At 36.3% G+C, this 24,144-nt stretch overlaps 1 protein-coding gene across 1 annotated transcript in view; it reads left to right on the plus strand.

The window, feature by feature from the left end:
* The window catches only part of LOC149185302 (uncharacterized), a 446,687-nt gene that overhangs the window by 105,440 nt on the left and 317,103 nt on the right, over positions 1-24,144 (plus strand). The window contains exons 4-6 of the mRNA XM_089417896.1: positions 138-232; positions 511-632; positions 803-932. Of these exons, the coding sequence (XP_089274022.1) occupies positions 138-232; positions 511-632; positions 803-932 (347 nt within the window). The remainder of the gene's footprint in view (positions 1-137; positions 233-510; positions 633-802; positions 933-24,144) is intronic.

Genomic DNA, 24,144 nt, shown 5'->3' on the forward strand with positions numbered 1-24,144 from the left:
CCAATCTCCCTCTATTTCTTAGAGTTTTGTTCTTTCAGATACAATGGGAAAAACCATTACATTTCAAAAACAACATAGGCAAAGTTAAGCAGTAACTTGTTTTAATCTGATTTCACTTGATATTCTTTTGACTTTAGATGAAAGTGGATTACTACAGTGGACCTGGCATACAAAGCTCTATTGCAAGCCGAAATGGATTAGTGGCCTTTTTGCAGCAAAGTCTTCTTGAAAGGTAAACACTTCTAAAATTGGAAATAAAATCTGGAGTAATACCCAATTTTCTAAAAAGCTATAAGTAGATATTGAATGGAATGAAAGTGGGGTTGGTTTGAACAAAGCTTTATATGTCAGCAAACTTGAGAGATTTCTACATATTGCAGCTATATATAATGTATGATTTATGATGTTGGGAAAATGAAAAATTACAGAAACTATGGCATTAAATCCTTATTGCTGTATATGTAGCAGAAAACTGTATTTCTCATAGAAACTAGATGTGTTTTGTTACAGGGATTCTGAAAATCTCTCTCTTTATTTTGGGTGGGAAATTTCTACAATTGAGGATACAAAAAGCACAGCCAAATTTTTCCGCAATCAAAAGTACACCAACGAGGTGGAAAATAATGTGGATGGTGAGCTCAAAATATACAGTGGTGTTGCATTTGCATGGAATGTTGGTTTGGACTGGGTTCTGTTTTCATTTTTGTGTTTCCATAGCAAGTTAATATGTAATCTTATGTATAATTTAGCTATAAAATAGACATGTTAACATATATATATGAAGTTCTTTCTTATTTCTCAGGAAAGATTAAGCTGGATGAAGTTGAAGTTGAATTTGATCTTTTAATTGGAGCTGATGGTGTTTCAAGTAAAGTACGATCAGAACTTCTACGACTGGATGGAATCTACAGCTCAACTCGTGACAACCCTAAGTGTGTACTTTATGTTTGAATTTGAGTTCATTTGATTTAATGTTCTCTAAGTCAGATGGTCCTTTAGACTAAAAATATAAACAATGATATAAATTTGTTTCCATAAAGATATTCTTTTCTGACCTCTTCTCTGCGCTCTATGAATTGCTTTACATAAGTTCTACAATGGTCAGTTTCTTGGGTGAAAAGATGAAATTAAGAAGTTAACCTTAGTACCTATTTCACTTTTTTTCTTTCTGTTCTTGTAGTTAGTGATAAACAATTTGAGTTTCCATATATTGATGACTAGAGCAACTGATGGTTGACTTTTGGAATCATCATGTTGGATAACATTAGATAACTTTATTAATGTCCACTGATTACCACATAATAGGTCAATATGACTTGAATATACAACCAGTGAACATTGGATTTGGGAGTGCTAAGGTCACTTCTAAATGCTATATTGTAATGACCCATCTTTAATATAGAGAGCACAAGAGTATTAGCATGCATATGATCGCTGCATATGCATGTATTGCACTATTATATATATATATATATATATATATATATTCTAAATTAACAATAAATGTTGAAAATCGACACTACTTCAGATAGAAGTTACACCTCACCCATCACCAAGCATATTGCCTAAATGTGTCTTAATTAAGGAGAAAATACCCTAAATAATTTCAATAATATAAATTTAAAAGTATAAAGTAAATTTGGTTATAAAGAAATAAATGTAAAATTTAAAGTTAATTATAAATAAATGTATATATTTATATCATTGTTGAAAATATCGGTATCGGAAAAATATCGGCAAGGGTCCAGAAAATATCTTATCGGCAATATCGGCAAATATCGACAAGCATAAAACATAATTTTTTCAAATTTTTAAATATAGCCGATATTTTGCCGATATTTTCCGATATTTGCCGATATTTTGAAAATATCGCGATATTTTCAAAACCGAAAATATCGCGATATTTTCTCGGCGATATATCGTTTTGCCGAAAATATATCGCCGATATTACCAACAGTGATTTATATATCCCATAATATTAATAAATTATATTAAAATATGAAATTTAAATCAAAATAAAATAAATATTATAAACTATGGGCATTTGAAGAAAACTAATAAGAAAAAAATCCTAAAAGTAAACTAATACACGTCAATATCCCTGTAACTTTGAACGAATGGAGTTACACGTTACAAAGAGGGAAAGGTGTCACCAAGTAGGAAGCGGTGACCACCAAGGAATGATATACATAGACAGAAGAAGAGCAAGAAAAGGGGGAGAGAAATATACAGAGGAAGCAGAAAAATAAATCTGTTGGAGGGGTGAGCCAGAGGCTGGATTTTGGAACTGAAAATTGGAAAGTCTTCGACTGTTCTTGGAGTTTTGGGCACGGGGGCCAGTGGACCTCCAATTTCGAAGTTCTCTGGATCTAGGAACCGCAGAGGTTGATCCCAGATACGCAGGGAGGAATAAGTTGGTTTGGTAATGGAATCAGAAAACTTGGAGCAATGTGACAACACCAGACTGGAGAATCGGGTACGCAGAGGATCAGGTACGCAGATGCATTTAATTGATAGAATTTTGAAAAAGGAAATCTGTCAATCTGATAAAATATAAAACTTAATATCAGTCTTTACATTTGATTGAAACGGAATATCAGTCTTTACATTTGGTATCAGAGCTAGTTTAAACACTTGGGACCTTAGTGGCTACCATCATATAGCTGGAATTGTAACTAAAAAACATAAGAAAGTTCTTCTAGTTCAGAGTTTACATATCCAAAACTTTACTTTATATATATCCAGGAGTTGTCATAAACAAAATTGTAATTATTTATTGACTGTCATAAACAAAATATTAATTATGTTGTCTGTCACAACAAGAAGCTTCCAGCCGATGTAAACATCATAATAACCTGTTGAATCAAAACAGTGAAAACATATTAGTGTTCAAAATTCATAGCTTTTGCTCCTAGAAATTCAAGATAGATTTTCCTGTAAATTTTGTGTTACAATTAATTAAATCTTATTTTGATTCAGGGGTAAATTTTTTTATTAAGTTTTTTATGCTTGATCTTCCCCAGAATCAATTGAAACCCTCTTTCAAATCACACCTTTTTCATCAGAGAAGGAAAATATAAATGGAGCTCATAGCTTTGAGATGAACAACTCAAAATCAGACACAGATTATCCCAAAGAATTTTGCAGGAGGTCAAACCTTTAAATCGATCTTATTTTGCCCAAAACTTTGATGAAACTTCTGAAAACAAAATTGTTAAATCTATGCAAAGCTTACAAGGGTTAACAAATTAAATTCAAAAGAAAAAAAAATAGGACCCTGACCCTAAAAGGAATCAATCTATGCAAAATAACCTGCGGCTCCTCGGAGAATTTTCCCAAAAAAAAATGGACAGAATTAAATATTGCAATGCACAGGATAGCAGCTTCCCTAAAATTTGTCCCAAGTCTGTAAAACAAACCTGCAAGAGAGAACGCCTTGGGAAATTTTATAAAAGACACCCTTGGAGAGTAATTTGAATTTCAGTGCAAAGGAGAAGCTAAGATACTTGCAGCCCTAAAAAAAAAAATTTGCAAAATTAATACCCAAGTTACAAATAATTTTGAAAGAGAAATTCAAACTTGTAGCAAGAGATGATCCTTTCAGATTTGATGAATTGCAGGGCTTTTAAGCCCACGACCTTCAAAAAAATTTATTTCCAGCCTGCAAAAGATATGACAAACCCTAGCGAAAATCTTCAAAAAATTACCAGATTTATGAATAATATTGCAATGAAAGATCCGATTTTGAAGGAAGAAATAAGCTAGGATTCCATATGCAACACAAAGGTTAGAAAATGATAATGATGTAAATTTAAACAATCTTCCAAAATCCCTGCAGTTACAAAGAAAAGGCCCTGAATAATTTTTATATGCCACAAAATGTAACGCCAGAAAAACAGATTCATAATGGAAAACCCATGAAATAGAAGAAATTTCATGTGAATTAAAATCCCATGATATAGAGACCCAGGTGCAATCAGATCTACATACAATTGAGAAGCCCCTGAAGAAGATAAAGCACCTGGAGAAGAAACTCAATGGATTAGGGAGAACGAAGAGGAGGCCCTTGAAAGAGCAACCCAATTCGAAGAGAAACCCTAGAAAGTGAAACCCAGTTGAAATTGGAAGAACTGCTTGCTAATCCTATTGAAAACACTTCACGCGTTGAAACAAAGCATAAAAGGAAGAGGAAGTGTCCAACGAGATTCGTGAAATCCCCTTCAAGAAGTCTCGGCACGAAGAACACGAGGAGTTTGATTTTGCGCAATCAGCACCAAAATGTAACGAGAATAATGGAGTTGGAAATTCTCAGACTCTGGAAATACCGAGTTACTCAACAGAAGAACGTATCCCAGCTGACAGCCCCCTAATACGTCATCATTTTCAGGTTCTGAGTATAATGCTGAAAGAACTAATGAAGCAACAGGGAATAGCAATACTCCAAGTCTTACCCGGCATCCGAGTCGCGCTGTGACAGTAAACCAGACCAAATCAATAAATCATCCGGCCAAAGAAATTAGAATGTATAAGAAGCAGGTTTTAAGGAACCATTATCAATCAATTGCATAGCTAAGCGAGGACGAATCTGGGTCGAATGTGGAAGTGAAAGCGAGTTGCAAGACTTGCAGAACTGGGCAAGACAACGAGCGGTGGAGGTCAACTGAGCCAAATGATAGTCTGTTCTAATTCATTTGAAACCCTCGACTTCCAGTGGTTAGATGATGTTAATGAATCTCAACCGTTCACCTTCCAGGTAGTTGGATGGCCATGTGGGGCGATGTCTGGGGAGCCAAGTGGAAAGGTCATGGTCCCTCCACATTTCATTTCATACATTCACACATCAATCTAATTGAGACCACTTGTCAGAATTTTGGGGATTGGTGGCAGCGACCCACAAAGGTCTAGCATGTTGATGACGCATATACATCTCATTCAAACCATCGATTCAATCAAAATAAACAAATTATCTAATATATTCATTTCATTTTTATTTTCCTAATGTATAACTTATATCATTAATTATACTTTTAATTTATTTAATTATGGATCATGCCTATTGACATTATCCGCAGCTTAATTTACATAACTACACTAATTTAAACAATCCAATCAAAGTATGGAAATATTTATTGCGTTTTTATTTTTTTATATTTCACTTTATTGCATAGATGTTCTGAAATGAAAAGTAATGCGTGAGTTTAGAATTCCATCATGTTACTGGATACTGATTTAACGTGATACAACATGGGCAGCACTGGTTGCATCAAGAGGAATCCAAATAATTAAATTAACGAATATTAGTGGTACTAATTAACTGTAATTAAATTCACTTGTATTAATAGTACTAATTAGTTAACAAGTATGGGCAGCACTTGTTGCATTAAATAGGGTGGTAAACTAACCAATTAAATTAATTAAAGAGGGCGGTAAAATAACCCATTGAGGATGGGGAATTTAAAAGAAAATTTTGTTAAAGTTTTTTTTTTTGGGTGTTTATATGCTAAAATCAGTTTTAACTGTCTTCGGCCACATTTTTCCAGTTTTGCCCATAATTTTATCTCTAAAAAGGCAATTTCAGCCCAATATGTTCACCATTCTCTGCTCTTTTAAGAGAGTTTGAGCAATCTTCATTCCTTTCTCCTGTTCTTTTATCTGTTCGGTGTGCTGTTTGGTGAGTTTGTGGTTAAGGTGAAATTTAAAGAAATAAAGAGCAGAAAACATAGTTTAACCGTACATTCAATATTTATTTGATGTGGGCGTGGAGTCGGTGTGTGGGCGTAGAGATTCGGTCGTTCTGGTGCAACCTTAAATTGCCGGTACATCATCAACGAGCCGAGCACATGGTCGGATAGAGTTTGGCAATTCTGCCATGTATAGTTTTGAAGTTTCTTTTCTGACAAAATTAATATGACGCTCCAACTTAGAGCACAGATACAGAAAGTTTGTCAATTCTGCATTTCTAATTTTAGGGTTTTACTCTGTCAAAATTAACTTGAGGCTCCAAATTCATTTTAATAACCTACGGTGAGAGTATTGAAAGGGAAAAACAGCACGGAACCAATACCTTTTTAGATTGTTATGTTTCAGCCAACATAGTGATTAATGGCGCCAGCCTAGCGGATTAAACAGTTTTGGTAGATCCTCTGGGTTTCACGTTTCATTTTATACCGGCTAGTTTGAGATGAACTATAGTTACTTTAATAACTTCAAGTGATTAAATAATTTAAAAATGAATTAAATTAAACTTATAAAGGATATTTGGTTTATATATATATATAATGAGTTATTTTAAATTATAAATTTGTGTGATCTTATGCCTTGTCTAGATTACTCCAAAGAGTTACTCTTTCATCATGGTTAAAAAAAGAAAAAGAAAAAAAACACTATAAATCAAACATATACATGCAACATATCATGTTTTAGGTGATTGGAACCTAGGTGTTGTCGCGCGGATTGACACGACAACGCTCAGACCGGGGGCTGTCACTCTGATCCCCGGTCTCTCCGTTTAAGCCTGTCTCCCACGGCTAAGGGGGGTAGACCCTGCAAGATGGTGAAGACCAACTGCCAAACAGTTGGGCTGGGAGACGAGATGCACTAAAATAATTTTATTAATTTGATAGATCAGTGCCTTAAGAGATTGGTGCTTAAATGATTACTAGCTAGATGATATGAGGAAATGAAACACAGACAGCAATCATTTATCATCACATAAAGAGAGCAATGCTTTAAATATCCAGTAAAACCACAAAGCTCTTCAAAAAAACAATATCCAGCAACTAAAAGAAGTGAATGCTTTAAACAACCATACAATTATTGACTAGACAGGATATGCAGCTAAAATTCATGCATCAACAACTTTTGAATCTGAACATAAGTAACTGGATCTGGCAAGCAAGAAACTTTTCCACAAGATTTATATATATATATATATATATATATTTTTAAAAAATTTAAAAATCTAAATTTGAATTAAATCTAAAACTTAACTATTAAAAATTTAAAATTAAACCTAAAACCTACGAAACTTTTTTTTTTTTTTTTTATATATATTTTCTAAAAAAAAAAAAGAACAAAATCAAATCGAACCTAAATTAAAATGAAATAAAAAAAAAAGTAACTCTAAACTAATGCTTAATGAAATACGATTTAAAAAAAAAATAAAAAAATCTAGATGAACTTAACTATAACTAAACCCTATTCTAAAACAAGACCATGCATGTGCATATATGACATAACCAAAGTTAAACTATTGAATCCAACTGCCTGGGCCCATGCCAAAACTGAATCACACAGCGTATAACATCAAACTTACAGCAAATAAAAATCGAAACGCAGATATTAAGATCGGAGGGGCTTTGCAGGTATGCGGGACAGAGATTTCAATAGGCACAGGAGATGGCGGTGAAAGGAGGAAACTGCCACCCAAAAAAAAGAAACGCAGGCTCGGCTAGCACGTGAGCGGTTTTTCGAACCAATACTGGAACGCAGCTATACCCACACGAAAGATTAACGCCTCACGTATAACTGGTTTGCGTGGTAGGGTTTCTCGAAGGCGAAATGGAGGGCTTCAGTAGGCTTGACAAGCATAACCAGGTGAAAATCGTTTACGGAAATCCTCAACGAAAAATTAGACAACCAGTATCGCGTTTACAAAAAAAATCACCTATGCTATGTTCTGAATGCACTCATCTGACTGCGCATACGACTCAGACAAAGATACCTCAAGCAGATTTACGATGAAATCAACGGCGCAAGCAGACCCACACGATGTCTCTCAGTGAAAAAGAAAGGGAATACGATTTACGTTGTTACCTGGTTTGATGATTACCAAATGCAGAGGACGCTTGGGTGAATGATCTTCCGTTGCAGGAGCTCGTGAAACTTGCGATACCACTGTATGGTTTTGATCGATGAACGCAGCTTGAAAAAACTTTCGAACCCCCACGCAGGCAATGCTGTCTCGTTCTCTGGCCTGTCGAGGTGTAATACTGCAAATTTTCACTTAAATCTAATTTTCAACCAGCCCACGTGATGGAATGTGCTAGGAACGGCAGCATTGATGAAGGCCGACAGCGCGTGAAAATTTTGGGCGCAGTTACAGGTTGTTGCAGCAAGTATCCAATGTACCGATCCTGAACTGAATGCAAGTTTTAGCCACTTAGTTCTGAAAAAAAAAAATAATGCCCTTGTTACAGACTCAATAAAACAGAGGAACAGCCACCCAAAAAAATTTGACTTAGACCCAACTGAGAGATGCAATTTTGGTGCAGAAAATAGACATAAAAATGTATATGCAGAACCAAAATTCGAAACTTTCCCGGATCAGTTGAACAAAATTGCAGATTTTGGCCCCTTTTAGGCCAGGTTTAACAATAACAGCAGTAATTTTTTCAATATATCAGAAGTTTTGAACTTTACTGTGAACATAAAGAAAATTTCTCATGTAAAACAGGAAAAAAAACTTTAAAAGATTAACCCAGGGCACAATCAGCTGGGCTCTGCACAGAAAAGCCTGTGGGAGTCGGCTGGTTCAGCCCAGAACTTCCCCAAACGCCCACAAATACCCTTCGCCTAATGGTTTCCTGCACACCTCAAGCAAACATCAGCAAAGAGGGCAAGAAATGCTGCTAGATTTCAAGAAATAATGGAGATACCTGCCATTATTCCAGAAACCCTACAACATTCAAACCCTAGCACGTGAGCAAGATACCTGTACTCACAATACTCTGAAAACCAGCTATTATTAACTGCTGAAAACTGAAATATGCAGAAAAACAAACATCTCACAGCAATACCAGAGAGTAACACCAGCCAGTTTTGAACCCCAAAGTCTTTTTATTAACCTGAAAATCAGATTAAAAGAGAGCTTTTTCAGTATAGACTCACAGATCAGATAAGCCTGTAAAATGACCCCCTAAGACCCTATATGAAGGAAATGATTCCAACGGCTAGTTTTGAGTGATCCATGTAGAACTGATCTTGACCGTTGATGAGGATCAAGACATCTCTTGATCTCATCCGTCGATTTTATTAAAAAATGATATTTTGCATGTATTCACAAAAATATTATTATTTTATTATTTAGGGTTTTTCTTTGTTTTATGAATTTTTTTTATTATTATTATTTTTTATTTTATTTTATTATTTTAGTATTTTATTTATTTTCTAAATGGATAATTTGAACTAAACCGTTGGAAACATCTCCTAGGACCTAGGACTTAGGACTCATGAGGGGATTAAAACATTTTTCAACCCTCAAGACACATTACATCATGACTTTTACAATTTACATCTTAAGGGGACGAACCCACTTTGGCATAGACCCTCATAAACCACCCAGTTCTGCGACACAACTATAATCTAGCAGATTAACATGCTAGGATTCTCCTAAAGTCCTAATAACAAAATGCATCCCGGCTTTGGGGTCGGGTTTGAAGGAAAACTCTGCCGATCCATGGATCGGTGAGACTAAAACCTCCCGGGACGCAGATCATCATTAGAAAGTTAGGTCCACCTAGGCAATTTTACATACATGACTCTGATCTGCTTAGATTATTTACAATTCATACATGCAGACTGGGTTTACAACAAAAATGATCAAGCTGTTGATGACTGTAGGCTGGCATGGACACGTCGTTCAGGAGCTACCCCTCTCTGCCAACAGAAAGGAGGTGTACTGCATGGGTAGTTGACCGGTTGTGGTCAACATCTGGCTCTCCTTGGGGACACGTTGCTGCACTGGTAGGAATGTGAGAATCCAGAATCTGCATCCATACAACACACAAATAAAAATAAGTAGCGTCCATTCCAAAATCATCATATACATTAAGCACAGGAAAGATAAAAGCTCTTCATTTATTGACTAACTAATAACATGAAAAGTAAATCTAATCCTAAAACAGAAATAAAATGCTGAAAAGACAAGGAGTAGGGATAGAAATACAATACGAAAGATGCCCCATGGCATCAGATATCATCTCTGAAGAACAGCTTGAGCATTTGGCCGTTCGCTGGTAGATGAAGTGGTTCACCATCCAATCTGCTCAAGTGGAATGAGTTTGGTCCAGCTATATCTCTAATGATGTACGGTCCCAGCCACAAGCTGTCAAACTTCTTATGCTTTCCCGGTTTTTCATTTTTGCGGTCCCAAAGTAAAACCATATCTCCAACCTGCAAAGATCTAGATCGAGAGCATTTATCAAAGCTTTTCTTAATATTAGATTGATTTTTACATATAGTCTCAAAAGCTGTCCGACGAGCCTCATCCAATTCCACAATCTGATCTATCCTATTCTGAACAACATCTTTATTATCGGAAAAATTTTGGAGAAGCTGATAAGCTGGCAATCTTAGGTGCACAGGTAAGGTAACATTCAAGCCATAAACCAATTCAAAGGGAGATTTACCAGTAGATTTCTTCTTAGTAATTCTGTCTGCCCACAAAGCGTACTTGATTTTGCTGTCCCAAGATTTCTTGTTATCTCCTACTATCTTCTTTATAATGGTTATGAGATTTTTATTACTTGATTCAGCCAAACCATTACCCTGAGGATAGTAATTCGACGAATGAGATAAGACAATGCCATATTTGAAACAAAAAGATGTAAACTCTGAAGAACTAAAAGCCTTGGCATTGTCCGTAGTAATCTTAGCGGGGACACCAAATCTAGTAATGATGTTATTCTCAATGAAATCCATAATCACCTTTTCAGTGGCATTCTTAGCAGGAATGGCTTCGACCTATTTAGTGAAATAATCTGTAGCGGTCAAAATCCACAAGTAGCCATTGCTAGAATTTTCATGGAACTTCCCTATGAAGTCCAGACCCCAATGCTGAAAAGGTGCCTCCACAATAACAGGTTGTAGAGGAAGGGCAGCAAGCTTCTGCTTCCCAGTGAACAGCTGACAGGCTTGACACGTTCTAACAAACTTGTGCACATCAGAAAAAATCGAAGGCCAATAATAGCCAGCTCTCAGGATTTTGTGGGCGGTAGTTCTAGCAGCATAATGACCACCACAAAATCCTGAATGAAAATATGAAATTAATCTTTTGGACTCAACATCGTCAACACACCTAAGCACTATGCCCTCAGGGTTTCTCCATCCAAGGCCATCCTTCATAAGGCAATACTTAGTGGCCTTTAGTCTAAGAGCCCTTCTCTTATGAGCGACTAAATGGTTAGGACATGAAAGATTTGTCAAGTAGTAAACTATGTCCTTATACCATTCCTGCTCTGCTAATCTTCTCAATTCTGGTGAAGATAGATCGTCAAGGCAAAACAAACCAAGAGTCTTTTCATTACTTTCCGTTAACATTTGAGCTAAACCTTGGCCTTTGATCAGCTTGGTGGGTTTAATTTCTAAATCATACTCCTGTATCTTAGTAACCCACCTAGCACGAGTCCCTAAGCAATCGGTTTGAGTTAATATGTCCTCAACAGCAGAATGTGGGACGAAAGCAATGATCTTAGAATAACCCACATAAGTTTTAAAATGCTTGAGAGACTTGACCAGGGCATAGGCCTGCTTTTCCATGGTATTGTACTTCAACTCAGAGTTTTGAAGTGCTCTACTCATGAAAGCAATAGGCTGCTCGTGACCATCTCGATTCTTTTGAAGCAAGACACCGGCAATGGTATCTTCAGAAGTGAAAGAAAAAATCATGAAATTCTTGGAGTAATCAGGACTAACCAGGACAGGAGCTTTCACGATAGCAGACTTGATTTCTTGGAAAGCCCTTTTGCCCTCTTCTTGCCAGACAAATTTGGCATCTTTCTTCAGAAGACTTTGAATGGGCTTAGCTATTTCCGCATAATTTGGGATGAATCTTCTAATAAAATTTATCTTTCCAAGGAAAGACTGAAGGGACTTGAGGTTATGCGGGAGAGGAATCTTTTGAATTGCTTCAACTCGTTCGGGATCGACCTTGACTCCTTCCTTAGAAATGATATGACCGAGTAATTTCCCTTCTGTTACCCCAAAAACAGACTTAGCCGGATTCAAAGAAATTCCATATTCTCTACATCTATCGAAAACTTGCCTAAGATGATCTATATGACTGATACCATCTTTAGAGAAAACAACAAGATCATCTTGATATATTTCGATAATTTTCCCGATTAACCCTTTGAAGGCATAGTCCATGGCCCTCTGGAAAGTAGCTCCAACGTTTGTTAACCCAAATGGCATTCTAATGTATTCGAAAGTCCCCCATGGTGTTGTGAATGTGGTCTTGTGTCGATCTTCCTTTTTAACCCAAACTTGATTATACCCAGAAAAATCGTCTAGCAATGACATCACTCCAGACCCAGTTACTCTTTGCAACAAAGTTTCCATTTTTGGCAAAGGGTAATTATCCTTTTTGCATGCTAGATTAAGGTTTCTAAAATCGACACAAAGTCTTATTGTACCATTCTTCTTCCTGACAATCACCAAATTCGAACACCATGTCGAATGCCTAGTTTGAGCGATGATTCCTGCTGCAAACATCTTCGCAAGCTCTTTTTGAACCAGGGGGGCTAACTTAGGATTAATCTGCCTAAGTTTCTGCCGAAAGGGTTTAGCATTTTCGTCTTTTAAGGGAATAGTATGCTCCATAATATCTTCCCTATAGCCCTTCAACTCATCATAGGAAAAAGCCAAAACATCTCGATATTCACGAAGTAAATCAATTAACTTTTTCCTTTCCTCCAGACTAGTACCTTTACCGATTTTAACCATTTTCGGATTTTCAGAAGTACCAATGTTAACTTCAAGGTACTCGCCTGGGTCCAACTTGTCTTCTTCTCTCAGCTTCGTGGCATCATGCCGATCAAAATGTTGCTCTAAGGCAACTACATTTCTGGGAGTAGGGTTTATGATATGTCCATGATCTAAAGAACCATCCTCGCCAGAAACTATCCGGAAATCCTCAAACTCATCCAAATGATTGAGAAAACGAAAGACTTGTTTTCCATCATTAAAAACTTGCCAATGCTCTGAGTTGTCTGGAACAGATGGTCTGAATATTACTTCCATTTTAATTTTATCGTTAATTAACTCGTCAGACAACTGGAAAGTGGTAGCAGCTACGGCAAGCTCATCTGCCAGACTATTTAGCCCTCTAGGAATTGCTTCAAGGTTAAGGGCATCGAAGTGCTCCATAGTATCCCACACAGCATTTCGATAGTTTCTTAATCTCTGATTTCTACATGTGAATTTGTTTTTACGCTGCATGATAACCAGATCGGAATCCCCCTTGATGCTAAGCAATTTAACCCTTAAAGCCTTGGCCAATTCAAGACCCAACAATATAGCTTCGTACTCAGCAACATTGTTGGTTGCTTCAAATTCTAAACGATAGACAAACTTGAATACGTGACCAAGGGGAGATTTAAGCACAACTCCCACACCTTTACCATGACTAGAGGACGCACCATCAAAATACATATACCATACTTCATCCTTAAGATCTTTAATCTCATCATCGGGAGGAATTATGAAATTGGACATGATAGCATAGTTCCCGATGTCAGATTTTTCTCTAATTGTTTCGTTATGAGGCTTCTTAGGATCTTCAACATGAAATTTCCTCTCAGGCTCTCTATTTAGTCTAACGAAACCATCACCGCTAGGAGAAGGAATCATAGCATATGACCAATTCATCTGAATGCTTCCCCCTAGATCAGAGGCCCACTTTCTAGATAACAGCATACCCCAAGCATCAGGTACATCAACGACAACAATATCCATAACCACCATGATGTCCGGGTAGACCGAAAGATGAACTTGCAAATCCTTGATTAAGCCATGTACTTCGATCTTCTTAGAATCCATGGCACATATAATATAGTAGGGTCTGGAAACTCTTAAGTTAAGCTGTTCCATAACCCTTTTAGTCATAACACAAGCAGATGCACCTGAATCCAACATGCAGTTATTCAATTTATACCCATTGACTAATAAGGTGATAAAGAAGGGTTGATGTTCCTTGTTATCAGCATCTACGCTTTGTAGATAAATAGGAGCATCATGATAGTCAACCTCACGAATCTTCTGTTGAGAAGCATTGACTTGAGGACCCTGAATTGCTTTTAGTAACTTGTCTCTTTGGGAAGGGATCTTAGCGATCTCAGACACGGGAACCCAGATTTTAGCATTATTAAACCAACTCCCCAAATCGACATCTATTCCAGAGTTTATACCAGGGTTTAAAGTTCGAGGAGGAATCTGATTCCCGCTCTGATCTTTATCCCTTCTCTGGTATGTTAAACCCTTATCTCTAGCAATTTCCAGAATTTTCTCAGGAGAGGGTTTCTCACCATATAACCTGGCCAAAATGTCATCTTCGTTTTCAAGGTTATTTATACAAAAAGCAGATTGAGGATTCACAACATCATAGCGCCTTTCCTTAACCTCTATCCAATTGTTCATGGGCAAAGGAAACTTGCTCCCTACTACGTTTATTTGCTCACCTGTCCCCAACATTCCATTATCGAAAAGTCTTCTGATAATGAGACAAGAGGATTCTTCGTGAAAATCATCACAAGCCCGACAGTAAGGAGGAGCATTATCCACTAGATTGGTAAGCGGATTAGGGGGCCTCTGCTCACTAGATTGACCCTTTCTTTGCCAGTTACTATTTCTGTTATTATTATTTCGAGGCTGAAAATTTTGCGGTTGCGCTCTTTCCATTTGAATTAACCTATTCTGCAAAGTGTTTATCTCCTTATTATGATTGATTTCCATAGTTTCAATTTTTTGAAGCAATTTAAGAACAAGCTCACTTTCTGGCTCCTGGGCTGCTTTTCCCTTAGGTTCCTTTAGTTTCATAGCAGCCCTATCAAAGCCTGGGATTTCAGACTTCCCCGAAGCTGCCTTGTCCTTCTCAAATTCTACAGCTAAGGCTTGGCAATCTCGATAATCAGTAAGTTTAGCACGCCTTAACTCATAAGATGGTTCAGGACCAAAGGCATCAATATAAAAATCTTGGAGAGTTTTATCTGAAGGTTTATAGTCTTGAGGTAATTCTCTAATAATACCATTAAACCTTCTATTAAATTCTTCAACAGTTTCGTCTTCTCTCTTTTTCATCAGAGTAAGAGCTCTTACAAGATGTCTTCCTTCTCTCTTATCTCCATATTTTTCTCTAAATGAATTAATGATTGATTGTAAAGAGTCAAAAGAATTAGGAGGTTTTTCTGTAAACCAGTCATGAGCATCACCTCCTAGAGTCAAGATAAAAAGGGTCATCCTGACATCTTCATGATCAAAATCAGGAGATCTAGCATACTTAGCCATCCATATGTTGAAATCTCGCAAATGGGAATTAACAGTAATGGCATTATCTCCATGAAAGCTAGGCAATTTGTCTATCCCAACAGATGGAATATCATTGGGGGCTCCAGGAATGTTAGAAAAATCACAAGGGCCCAACAGACTCATGGTGTTGCGCCTAACTTGACCTTTAAAGAGCAAATGAATATCGGAGAGGGCTTCTTGTCCAAGATTTCCAAGAAGTGTACGAGAAGCGAGTTTGTGTGATCGCACCCTATAAACCTTTTCAGGATCAGGAGTAGGATTGCACAGACTGCTCGGATGTCTTCTAGTGTACACTCTTGCAGATAATATAGGAAGTGGAGTCGCCACTTGAACAAGAAGTTAAGCACAGAAAAGCTTGAAAAACAAGGACCAAGGACAGAAAAACTCTATCCCCGGCAACGGCGCCAAAAAATGTTGTCGCGCGGATTGACACGACAACGCTCAGACCGGGGGCTGTCACTCTGATCCCCGGTCTCTCCGTTTAAGCCTGTCTCCCACGGCTAAGGGGGGTAGACCCTGCAAGATGGTGAAGGCCAACTGCCAAACAGTTGGGCTGGGAGACGAGATGCACTAAAATAATTTTATTAATTTGATAGATCAGTGCCTTAAGAGATTGGTGCTTAAATGATTACTAGCTAGATGATATGAGGAAATGAAACACAGACAGCAATCATTTATCATCACATAAAGAGAGCAATGCTTTAAATATCCAGTAAAACCACAAAGCTCTTCAAAAAAACAATATCCAGCAACTAAAAGAAGTGAATGCTTTAAACAACCATACAGTTATTGACTAGACAGGATATGCAGCTAAAATTCATGCATCAACAACTTTTGAATCTGAACATAAGTAACTGGATCTGGCAAGCAAGAAACTTTTCCACAAGATTTATATATATATATATATATATTTTTTTTTTAAAAATTAAAAATCTAAATTTGAATTAAATCTAAAACTTAACTATTAAAAATTTAAAATTAAACCTAAAACCTACGAAACTTTTTTTTTTTTTTTTTATATATATTTTCTAAAAAAAAAAGAACAAAATCAAATCGAACCTAAATTAAAATGAAATAAAAAAAAAAGTAACTCTAAACTAATGCTTAATGAAATACGATTTAAAAAAAAGAAAAAAAGAAAAAAGAAATCTAGATGAACTTAACTATAACTAAACCCTATTCTAAAACAAGACCACGCATGTGCATATATGACATAACCAAAGTTAAACTATTGAATCCAACTGCCTGGGCCCATGCCAAAACTGAATCACGCAGCGTATAACATCAAACTTACAGCAAATAAAAATCGAAACGCAGATATTAAGATCGGAGGGGCTTTGCAGGTATGCGGGACAGAGATTTCAATAGGCACAGGAGATGGCGGTGAAAGGAGGAAACTGCCACCCAAAAAAAAGAAACGCAGGCTCGGCTAGCACGTGAGCGGTTTTTCGAACCAATACTGGAACGCAGCTATACCCACACGAAAGATTAACGCCTTACGTATAACTGGTTTGCGTGGTAGGGTTTCTCGAAAGCGAAATGGAGGGCTTCAGTAGGCTTGACAAGCATAACCAGGTGAAAATCGTTTACGGAAATCCTCAACGAAAAATTAGACAACCAGTATCGCGTTTACAAAAAAAATCACCTATGCTATGTTCTGAATGCACTCATCTGACTGCGCATACGACTCAGACAAAGATACCTCAAGCAGATTTACGATGAAATCAACGGCGCAAGCAGACCCACACGATGTCTCTCAGTGAAAAAGAAAGGGAATACGATTTACGTTGTTACCTGGTTTGATGATTACCAAATGTAGAGGACGCTTGGGTGAATGATCTTCCGTTGCAGGAGCTCGTGAAACTTGCGATACCACTGTATGGTTTTGATCGATGAACGCAGCTTGAAAAAACTTTCAAACCCCCACGCAGGCAATGCTGTCTCGTTCTCTGGCCTGTCGGAGGTGTAATACTGCAAATTTTCACTTAAATCTAATTTTCAACCAGCCCACGTGATGGAATGTGCTAGGAACGGCAGCATTGATGAAGGCCGACAGCGCGTGAAAATTTTGGGCACAGTTACAGGTTGTTGCAGCAAGTATCCAATGTACCGATCCTGAACTGAATGAAATTTTTAGCCACTTAGTTCTGAAAAAAAAAAAAAAATAATGCCCTTGTTACAGACTCAATAAAACAGAGGAACAGCCACCCAAAAAAATTTGACTTAGACCCAACTGAGAGATGCAATTTTGGTGCAGAAAATAGACATAAAAATGTATATGCAGAACCAAAATTCGAAACTTTCCCGGATCAGTTGAACAAAATTGCAGATTTTGGCCCCTTTTAGGCCAGGTTTAACAATAACAACAGTAATTTTTTCAATATATCAGAAGTTTTGAACTTTACTGTGAACATAAAGAAAATTTCTCATGTAAAACAGGAAAAAAACTTTAAAAGATTAACCCAGGGCACAATCAGCTGGGCTCTGCACAGAAAAGCCTGTGGGAGTCGGCTAGCCCAGAACTTCCCCAAACGCCCACAAATACCCTTCGCCTAAAGGTTTCCTGCACACCTCAAGCAAACATCAGCAAAGAGGGCAAGAAATGCTGCTAGATTTCAAGAAATAATGGAGATACCTGCCATTATTCCAGAAACCCTACAACATTCAAACCCTAGCACGTGAGCAAGATACCTGTACTCACAATACTCTGAAAACCAACTTTTATTAACTGCTGAAAACTGAAATATGCAGAAAAACAAACATCTCACAGCAATTCCAGAGAGTAACACCAGCCAGTTTTGAACCCCAAAGTCTTTTTATTAACCAGAAAATCAGATTACAAGAGAGCTTTTTCAGTATAGACTCACAGATCAGATAAACCTGTAAAATGACCCCCTAAGACCCTATATGAAGGAAATGATCCCAACGGCTACTTTTGAGTGATCCATGTAGAACTGATCTCGACCGTTGATGAGGATCAAGACATCTCTTGATCTCATTCGTCGATTTTATTAAAAAATGATATTTTGCATGTATTCACAAAAATATTATTATTTTATTATTTAGGGTTTTTTCTTTGTTTTATGAATTTTTTTTATTATTTTTATTTTTTATTTTATTTTATTATTTTAGTATTTTATTTATTTTCTAAATGGATCATTTGAACTAAACCGTTGGAAACATCTCCTAGGACCTAGGACTTAGGACTCATGAGGGGATTAAAACATTTTTCAACCCTCAAGACACATTACATCATGACTTTTACAATTTACATCTTAAGGGGACGAACCCACTTTGGCATAGACCCTCATAAACCACCCAGTTCTGCGACACAACTATAATCTAGCAGATTAACATGCTAGGATTCTCCTAAAGTCCTAATAACAAAATGCACCCCGGCTTTGGGGTTGGGTTTGAAGGAAAGCTCTGCCGATCCATGGATCGGTGAGACTAAAAACCTCCCGGGACGCAGATCATCATTAGAAAGTTAGGTCCACCTAGGCAATTTTACATACATGACTCTGATCTGCTTAGATTATTTACAATTCATACATGCAGACTGGGTTTACAACAAAAATGATCAAGCTGTTGATGACTGTAGGCTGGCATGGACACGTCGTTCAGGAGCTACCCCTCTCTGCCAACAGAAAGGAGGTGTACTGCATGGGTAGTTGACCGGTAGTGGTCAACACCAGGTAAGGAGGTCATCATTAAACTCTCCTAACCACATGAGATATCTTCCATTGAAAGCCTGACTTGTCACTGAAGAACTAACATCCTTACTGCCAAAAGTTCTTAACATAGAGCTCTTGAAACATCAGCGTGCCCAAATACGGGTAGTTTTAAAAAAAAAAAATGCAGTTTGCGTTTCTGTTCCAAATTAAAACTAATCTGTAAATTTTAAGACCCAGAAATTTTGAGGAATGAAAGATATTAGAACGCAATCTAAACATTGTACTGTACAGTCTAAAATAAAAATGTTTGGATTGGAGGAGAAAGGGATTGGTTGTCATGTACACACCCTGTGAATTGTCCTTGTTAAAGAAAAATTTCGCATTTCTTGAGTTAAAGCTATGAATATTTCTATTTGACACATCAAAACTATACCATCCATACCTCTCGATTTGAATTCTGTGTTATTAGATCATGTACCTTTTATAGACAGACATATAATTGAATAAGCATAATACCTCCTATCAATACAATCATGGAATAGGTGACCACTATTCAATATAGAGAAATTTTCAATGACATTTCTTCAATTTTGCAATGGTAAAAACTGTTTGTGACAGAGCAATCATGCAATTTACAGGCTCCTCCTAATATTCTTCATAACATCTAAGCGTTTTGTGAATGTAAAATATTACTGACTGCCAGTATAGATTCTGAAACAATAAATTTTGATTTGTTTGCTTCGAAAAGACAGATTCGATAGATTTTCAGTCTGCTTAGAAATCACTCTGATTCAGAATATTCTCCTTGGCAGCTTCCATCTTTGCCTAATTACCGATACCCCTACATAAATAGGCAACATCAAAAAAAATAATTTCTGTCTTCTGAGGTAGCGTGACACCCCTTTTAAAATTACGAACTTTCTTTATTCTTATTCTCATTAATAGAGAACATGAACGTAGCTTACGCAACCAAAATGCAATTGTACTCCATTTTTAATATAATATTGATGGATAGTTGCTCTTCAACCAAAAAACTCTTACCACTATAGGTTACCTTTGGATACCAGTCAACTTCTCACTTCTGTTAATGGAAATCTAGATATTCCACTCTTATAGTAAATTTCCATTGGAAAAGGCACTTGTGCAAGATCTCTATTCTCATCACGTTAATAAACATTTAATTGTACTTTATTATGGATCTACTACTATTTCTACTTTTTCTATTATTTACCACTCTAGATATGCAAATACGATTAGAAAAGCTAGGAAGAAGCGTATTCAGATGATAGCCTAGTTCTTTCTTATGTAAACAATGACTTAACCCAGGATAACGATTATGATATAAAATTTTACTCTCGAAAAGAAGCAAAAGAAAATTATAAATTGTCGGTTGATGTCCTACTACTGCTGCCTCCTTGATGTCCTTTCCAAGGTTTTCAGTGATGAAGTTTTCCTTCACATTGTGTAATCGGAGTCATCTCAATGTTATTATTCGTTCACTACTTCAACATCATTGGACTTTCACAACTAACATCTATACTTATGTTTAGCGTTAAACATATAGGAATGAAAGCCGTAAATTTCATGCACTATCAATACACGAAAGAGTGTTTTCCAATTATTATGCTTAACATTGCTGGTGCATGGATACTTATATATATCATGACTTATGTTAAGGATGTGATATTTATAATTTTAATTTTATTTTTATTTTACATATCAACATGAATGATGAGATGGAAATAAAATAATGAATACACTTGACTACTAGGTGTGAAAATGAGCTTACAAATATATTGGCTAGATATAGCCAAGTATGTCATATGAACTCGAAGATCAATATCATAGATGAGAGTTTATTAAAATGCATAGAAAATCGTTATCTGAATACAATTGATTTTGAATATATCGATGCATATGTTATAATTTGTGGGCAAGTGTTTACATTGCAGATAGTATCATTACTAAACCGACTACGTGATGACAAAACTCCAAGAACAATTGAAGCTCAAAGAGATTCCATGATAGGGTATTAAGTTATTAACCCTAATTCTACTAGGAGGGGTGGAGGTGTTGCCCACTGTTTATCCTCCAAAAGCTGGAGTCATAGGAGGACTGTGCCAGTCACACTTCCCTAGACGTGTGATGATGACTGCCGGATGCCTACTGGGAAATCAGGTTGATATAGTCGACGCTGCCATCCTTCAAGTTATGAATGGTTAGGTCATTATAATTGACGCCATGGCATACTCCAGTGGAGGACGGATAGGATGGGAGCGGAAGAGATTAGGAAGGATAGGATGATTTTAGAATAGCTTGGGAACTTGGTTGGGGCATGGCATGATCATTAAAATTATAAAAACACCAATTTTATAATGTCGTTACATTAAATAAGAATTTAACCTCGATACGCAACCCTGACAAGAATCTACTAATCGCTAAAATAAGTATTGATATATGGTTCAAAAAAAAATCTCTAACTTCGGGACGAAGTTTTCTGAAGGAGGGATGTATGTAATGACCCATCTTTAATATAGAGAGCACAAGAGTATTAGCATGCATACAATGCATGCATATGATCGCTACATATGCATCTATTGCATGTATTGCACTATTATGTATATACATATTCTAAATTAACAATAAATGTTGAAAATCGACACTGCTTCAGATAGAAGTTACACCTCACCCATCACCAAGCTTATTGCCTAAATGTGTCTTAATTAAGGGGAAAATACTATAAATAATTTCAATAATATAAATTTAAAAGTATAAAGTAAATTTGGTTATAAAGAAATAAATGTAAAATTTAAAGTTAATTATAAATAAAGGTATATATTTATATATCCCATAATATTAATAAATTATATTAAAATAATTATTAAAATATGAAATTTAAATCAAAATAAAATAAATATTATAAACTATGGGCATTTGAAGAAAACTAATAAGAAAAAAGATCCTAAAAGGAAACTAATACACGTGAATATCCCTGTAACTTTGAACAAATGGAGTTACACGTTACAAAGAGGGAAAGGTGTCACCAAGTAGGAAGCGGTGACTGCCAAGGAATGATATACATAGACGGAAGAAGAGCATGAAAAGGGGGAGAGAAATATAGAGAGGAAACAGAAAAATAAATCTGTTGGAGGGGTGAGCCAGAGGCTGGATTTTGGAACTGAAAATTGGAAAGTCTTCAACTGTTCTTGGAGTTTTGGGCACGGGGGCCAGTGGACTTCCAATTTCGAAGTTCTCTGGATCTGGGAACTGCAAAGGTTGATCCCAGATACGCAGGGAGGAATAAGTTGGTTTGGTAATGGAATCAGAAAACTTGGAGCAATGTGATCAACACCAGACGGGAGAATTGGGTACGTAGAAAATCAGGTACGCAGATGCATTTAATTGATAGAATTTTGAAAAAGGAAATCTGTCAATCTGATAAAATATAAAACTTAATATCAGTCTTTACATTTGATTGAAACGGAATATCAGTCTTTACATTTGGTATCAGAGCTAGCTTAAACACTTGGGACCTTAGTGGCTGGCATTATATTGCTGGAATTGTAACCAAAAAACATAAGAAAGTTCTTCTAGTTAACAATTTACATATCCAAAACTTTACTTTATATATATCCAGGAGTTGTCATAAACAAAATTGTAATTATTTATTGACTGTCATAAACAAAATATTAATTATGTTGTCTGTCACAACAAGAAGCTTCTAGCCGATGTAAACATCATAATAACCTATTGAATCAAAACAGTGAAAATATATTAGTGTTCAAAATTCATAGCTTGTGCTCCTAGAAATTCAAGATAGATTTTCCTGTAAATTTTGTGTTACAATTAATTAAATCTTATTCCGATTTAGGGGTAAATTTTTTTATTAAGTTTTTTATGCTTGATCTTCTCTAGAATCAATTGAAACCCTCTTTCAAATCACACCCTTTTCTTCAGAGAAGGAAAATATAAATGGAGCTCATAGCTTTGAGATGAACAACTTAAAATCAGACACAGATTATCCCAAAGAATTTTGTAGGAGGTCAAGCCTTTAAATCGATCTTATTTTGCCCAAAATTTTGTTGAAACTTCTGAAAACAAAATTGTTAAATCTCTGCAAAGCTTACAAGGGTTAACAAATTAAATTCAAAAGCAAAAAAAAAAAAAAAAAAATAGGACCCTGACCCTAAAAGGAATCAATCTATGCAAAATAACCTGTGGCTCCTCGGAGAATTTTCCCAAAAAAAATGGACAGAATTAAATATTGCAATGCACAGGATAGCAGCTTCCCTAAAATTTGTCCCAAGTCTGTAAAACAAACCTGCAAGAGAGAACGCCTTGGGAAATTTTATAAAAGACACCCTTGGAGAGTAATTTGAATTTCAGTGCAAAGGGGAAGCTAAGATACCTGCAGCCCTAAGAAAAAAAATTGCAAAATTAATACCCAAGTTACAAATAATTTTGAAAGAGAAATTCGAACTTGTAGCAAGAGATGATCCTTTCAGATTTGACGAATTGCAGGGCTTTGAAGCCCACGACTTTCAAAAAATTTTATTTCCAGCCTGCAAAAAAATATGACAAACCCTAGCGAAAATCTTCAAAAAATTACCAGATTTATGAATAATATTGCAGTAAAAGATGCAATTTTGAAGGAAGAAATAAGCTAGGATTCCATATGCAACACAAAGGTTAGAAAATGATAATGAAGTAAATTTAAACAATCTTCCAAAATCCCTACAGTTACAAAGAAAAGGCCCTGAATAATTTTTATATGCCACGAAATGTAACGCCAGAAAATAGATTCATAATGGAAAACCCCATGAAGTAGAAGAAATTTCATGTGAATTAAAATCCCATGATATAGAGACCCAGGTGCAATCAGATCTACATACAATTGAGAATCCCCTGAAGAAGATAAAGCACCTGGAGAAGAAAATCAATGGATTAGGGAGAACAAAGAGGAGGCCCTTGAAAGAGCAATCCAATTTGAAGAGAAACCCTAGAAAGTGAAACCCAGTTGAAATCGGAAGAACTGTGCTAATCCTATTGAAAACACTTCGCGCGTTGAAACAAAGCATAAAAGGAAGAGGAAGTGTCCGACGAGATTCGTGAAATCCCCTTCAAGAAGTCTCGGCACGAAGAACACGAGGAGTCTGATTCTGTGCAA

The sequence above is a fragment of the Pinus tabuliformis genome, chromosome 3_2 (assembly GCF_031772625.1).
Source record: "Pinus tabuliformis cultivar Carrire ecotype Pingquan chromosome 3_2, CPIR1, whole genome shotgun sequence".
NCBI lineage: Eukaryota > Viridiplantae > Streptophyta > Pinopsida > Pinales > Pinaceae > Pinus > Pinus tabuliformis.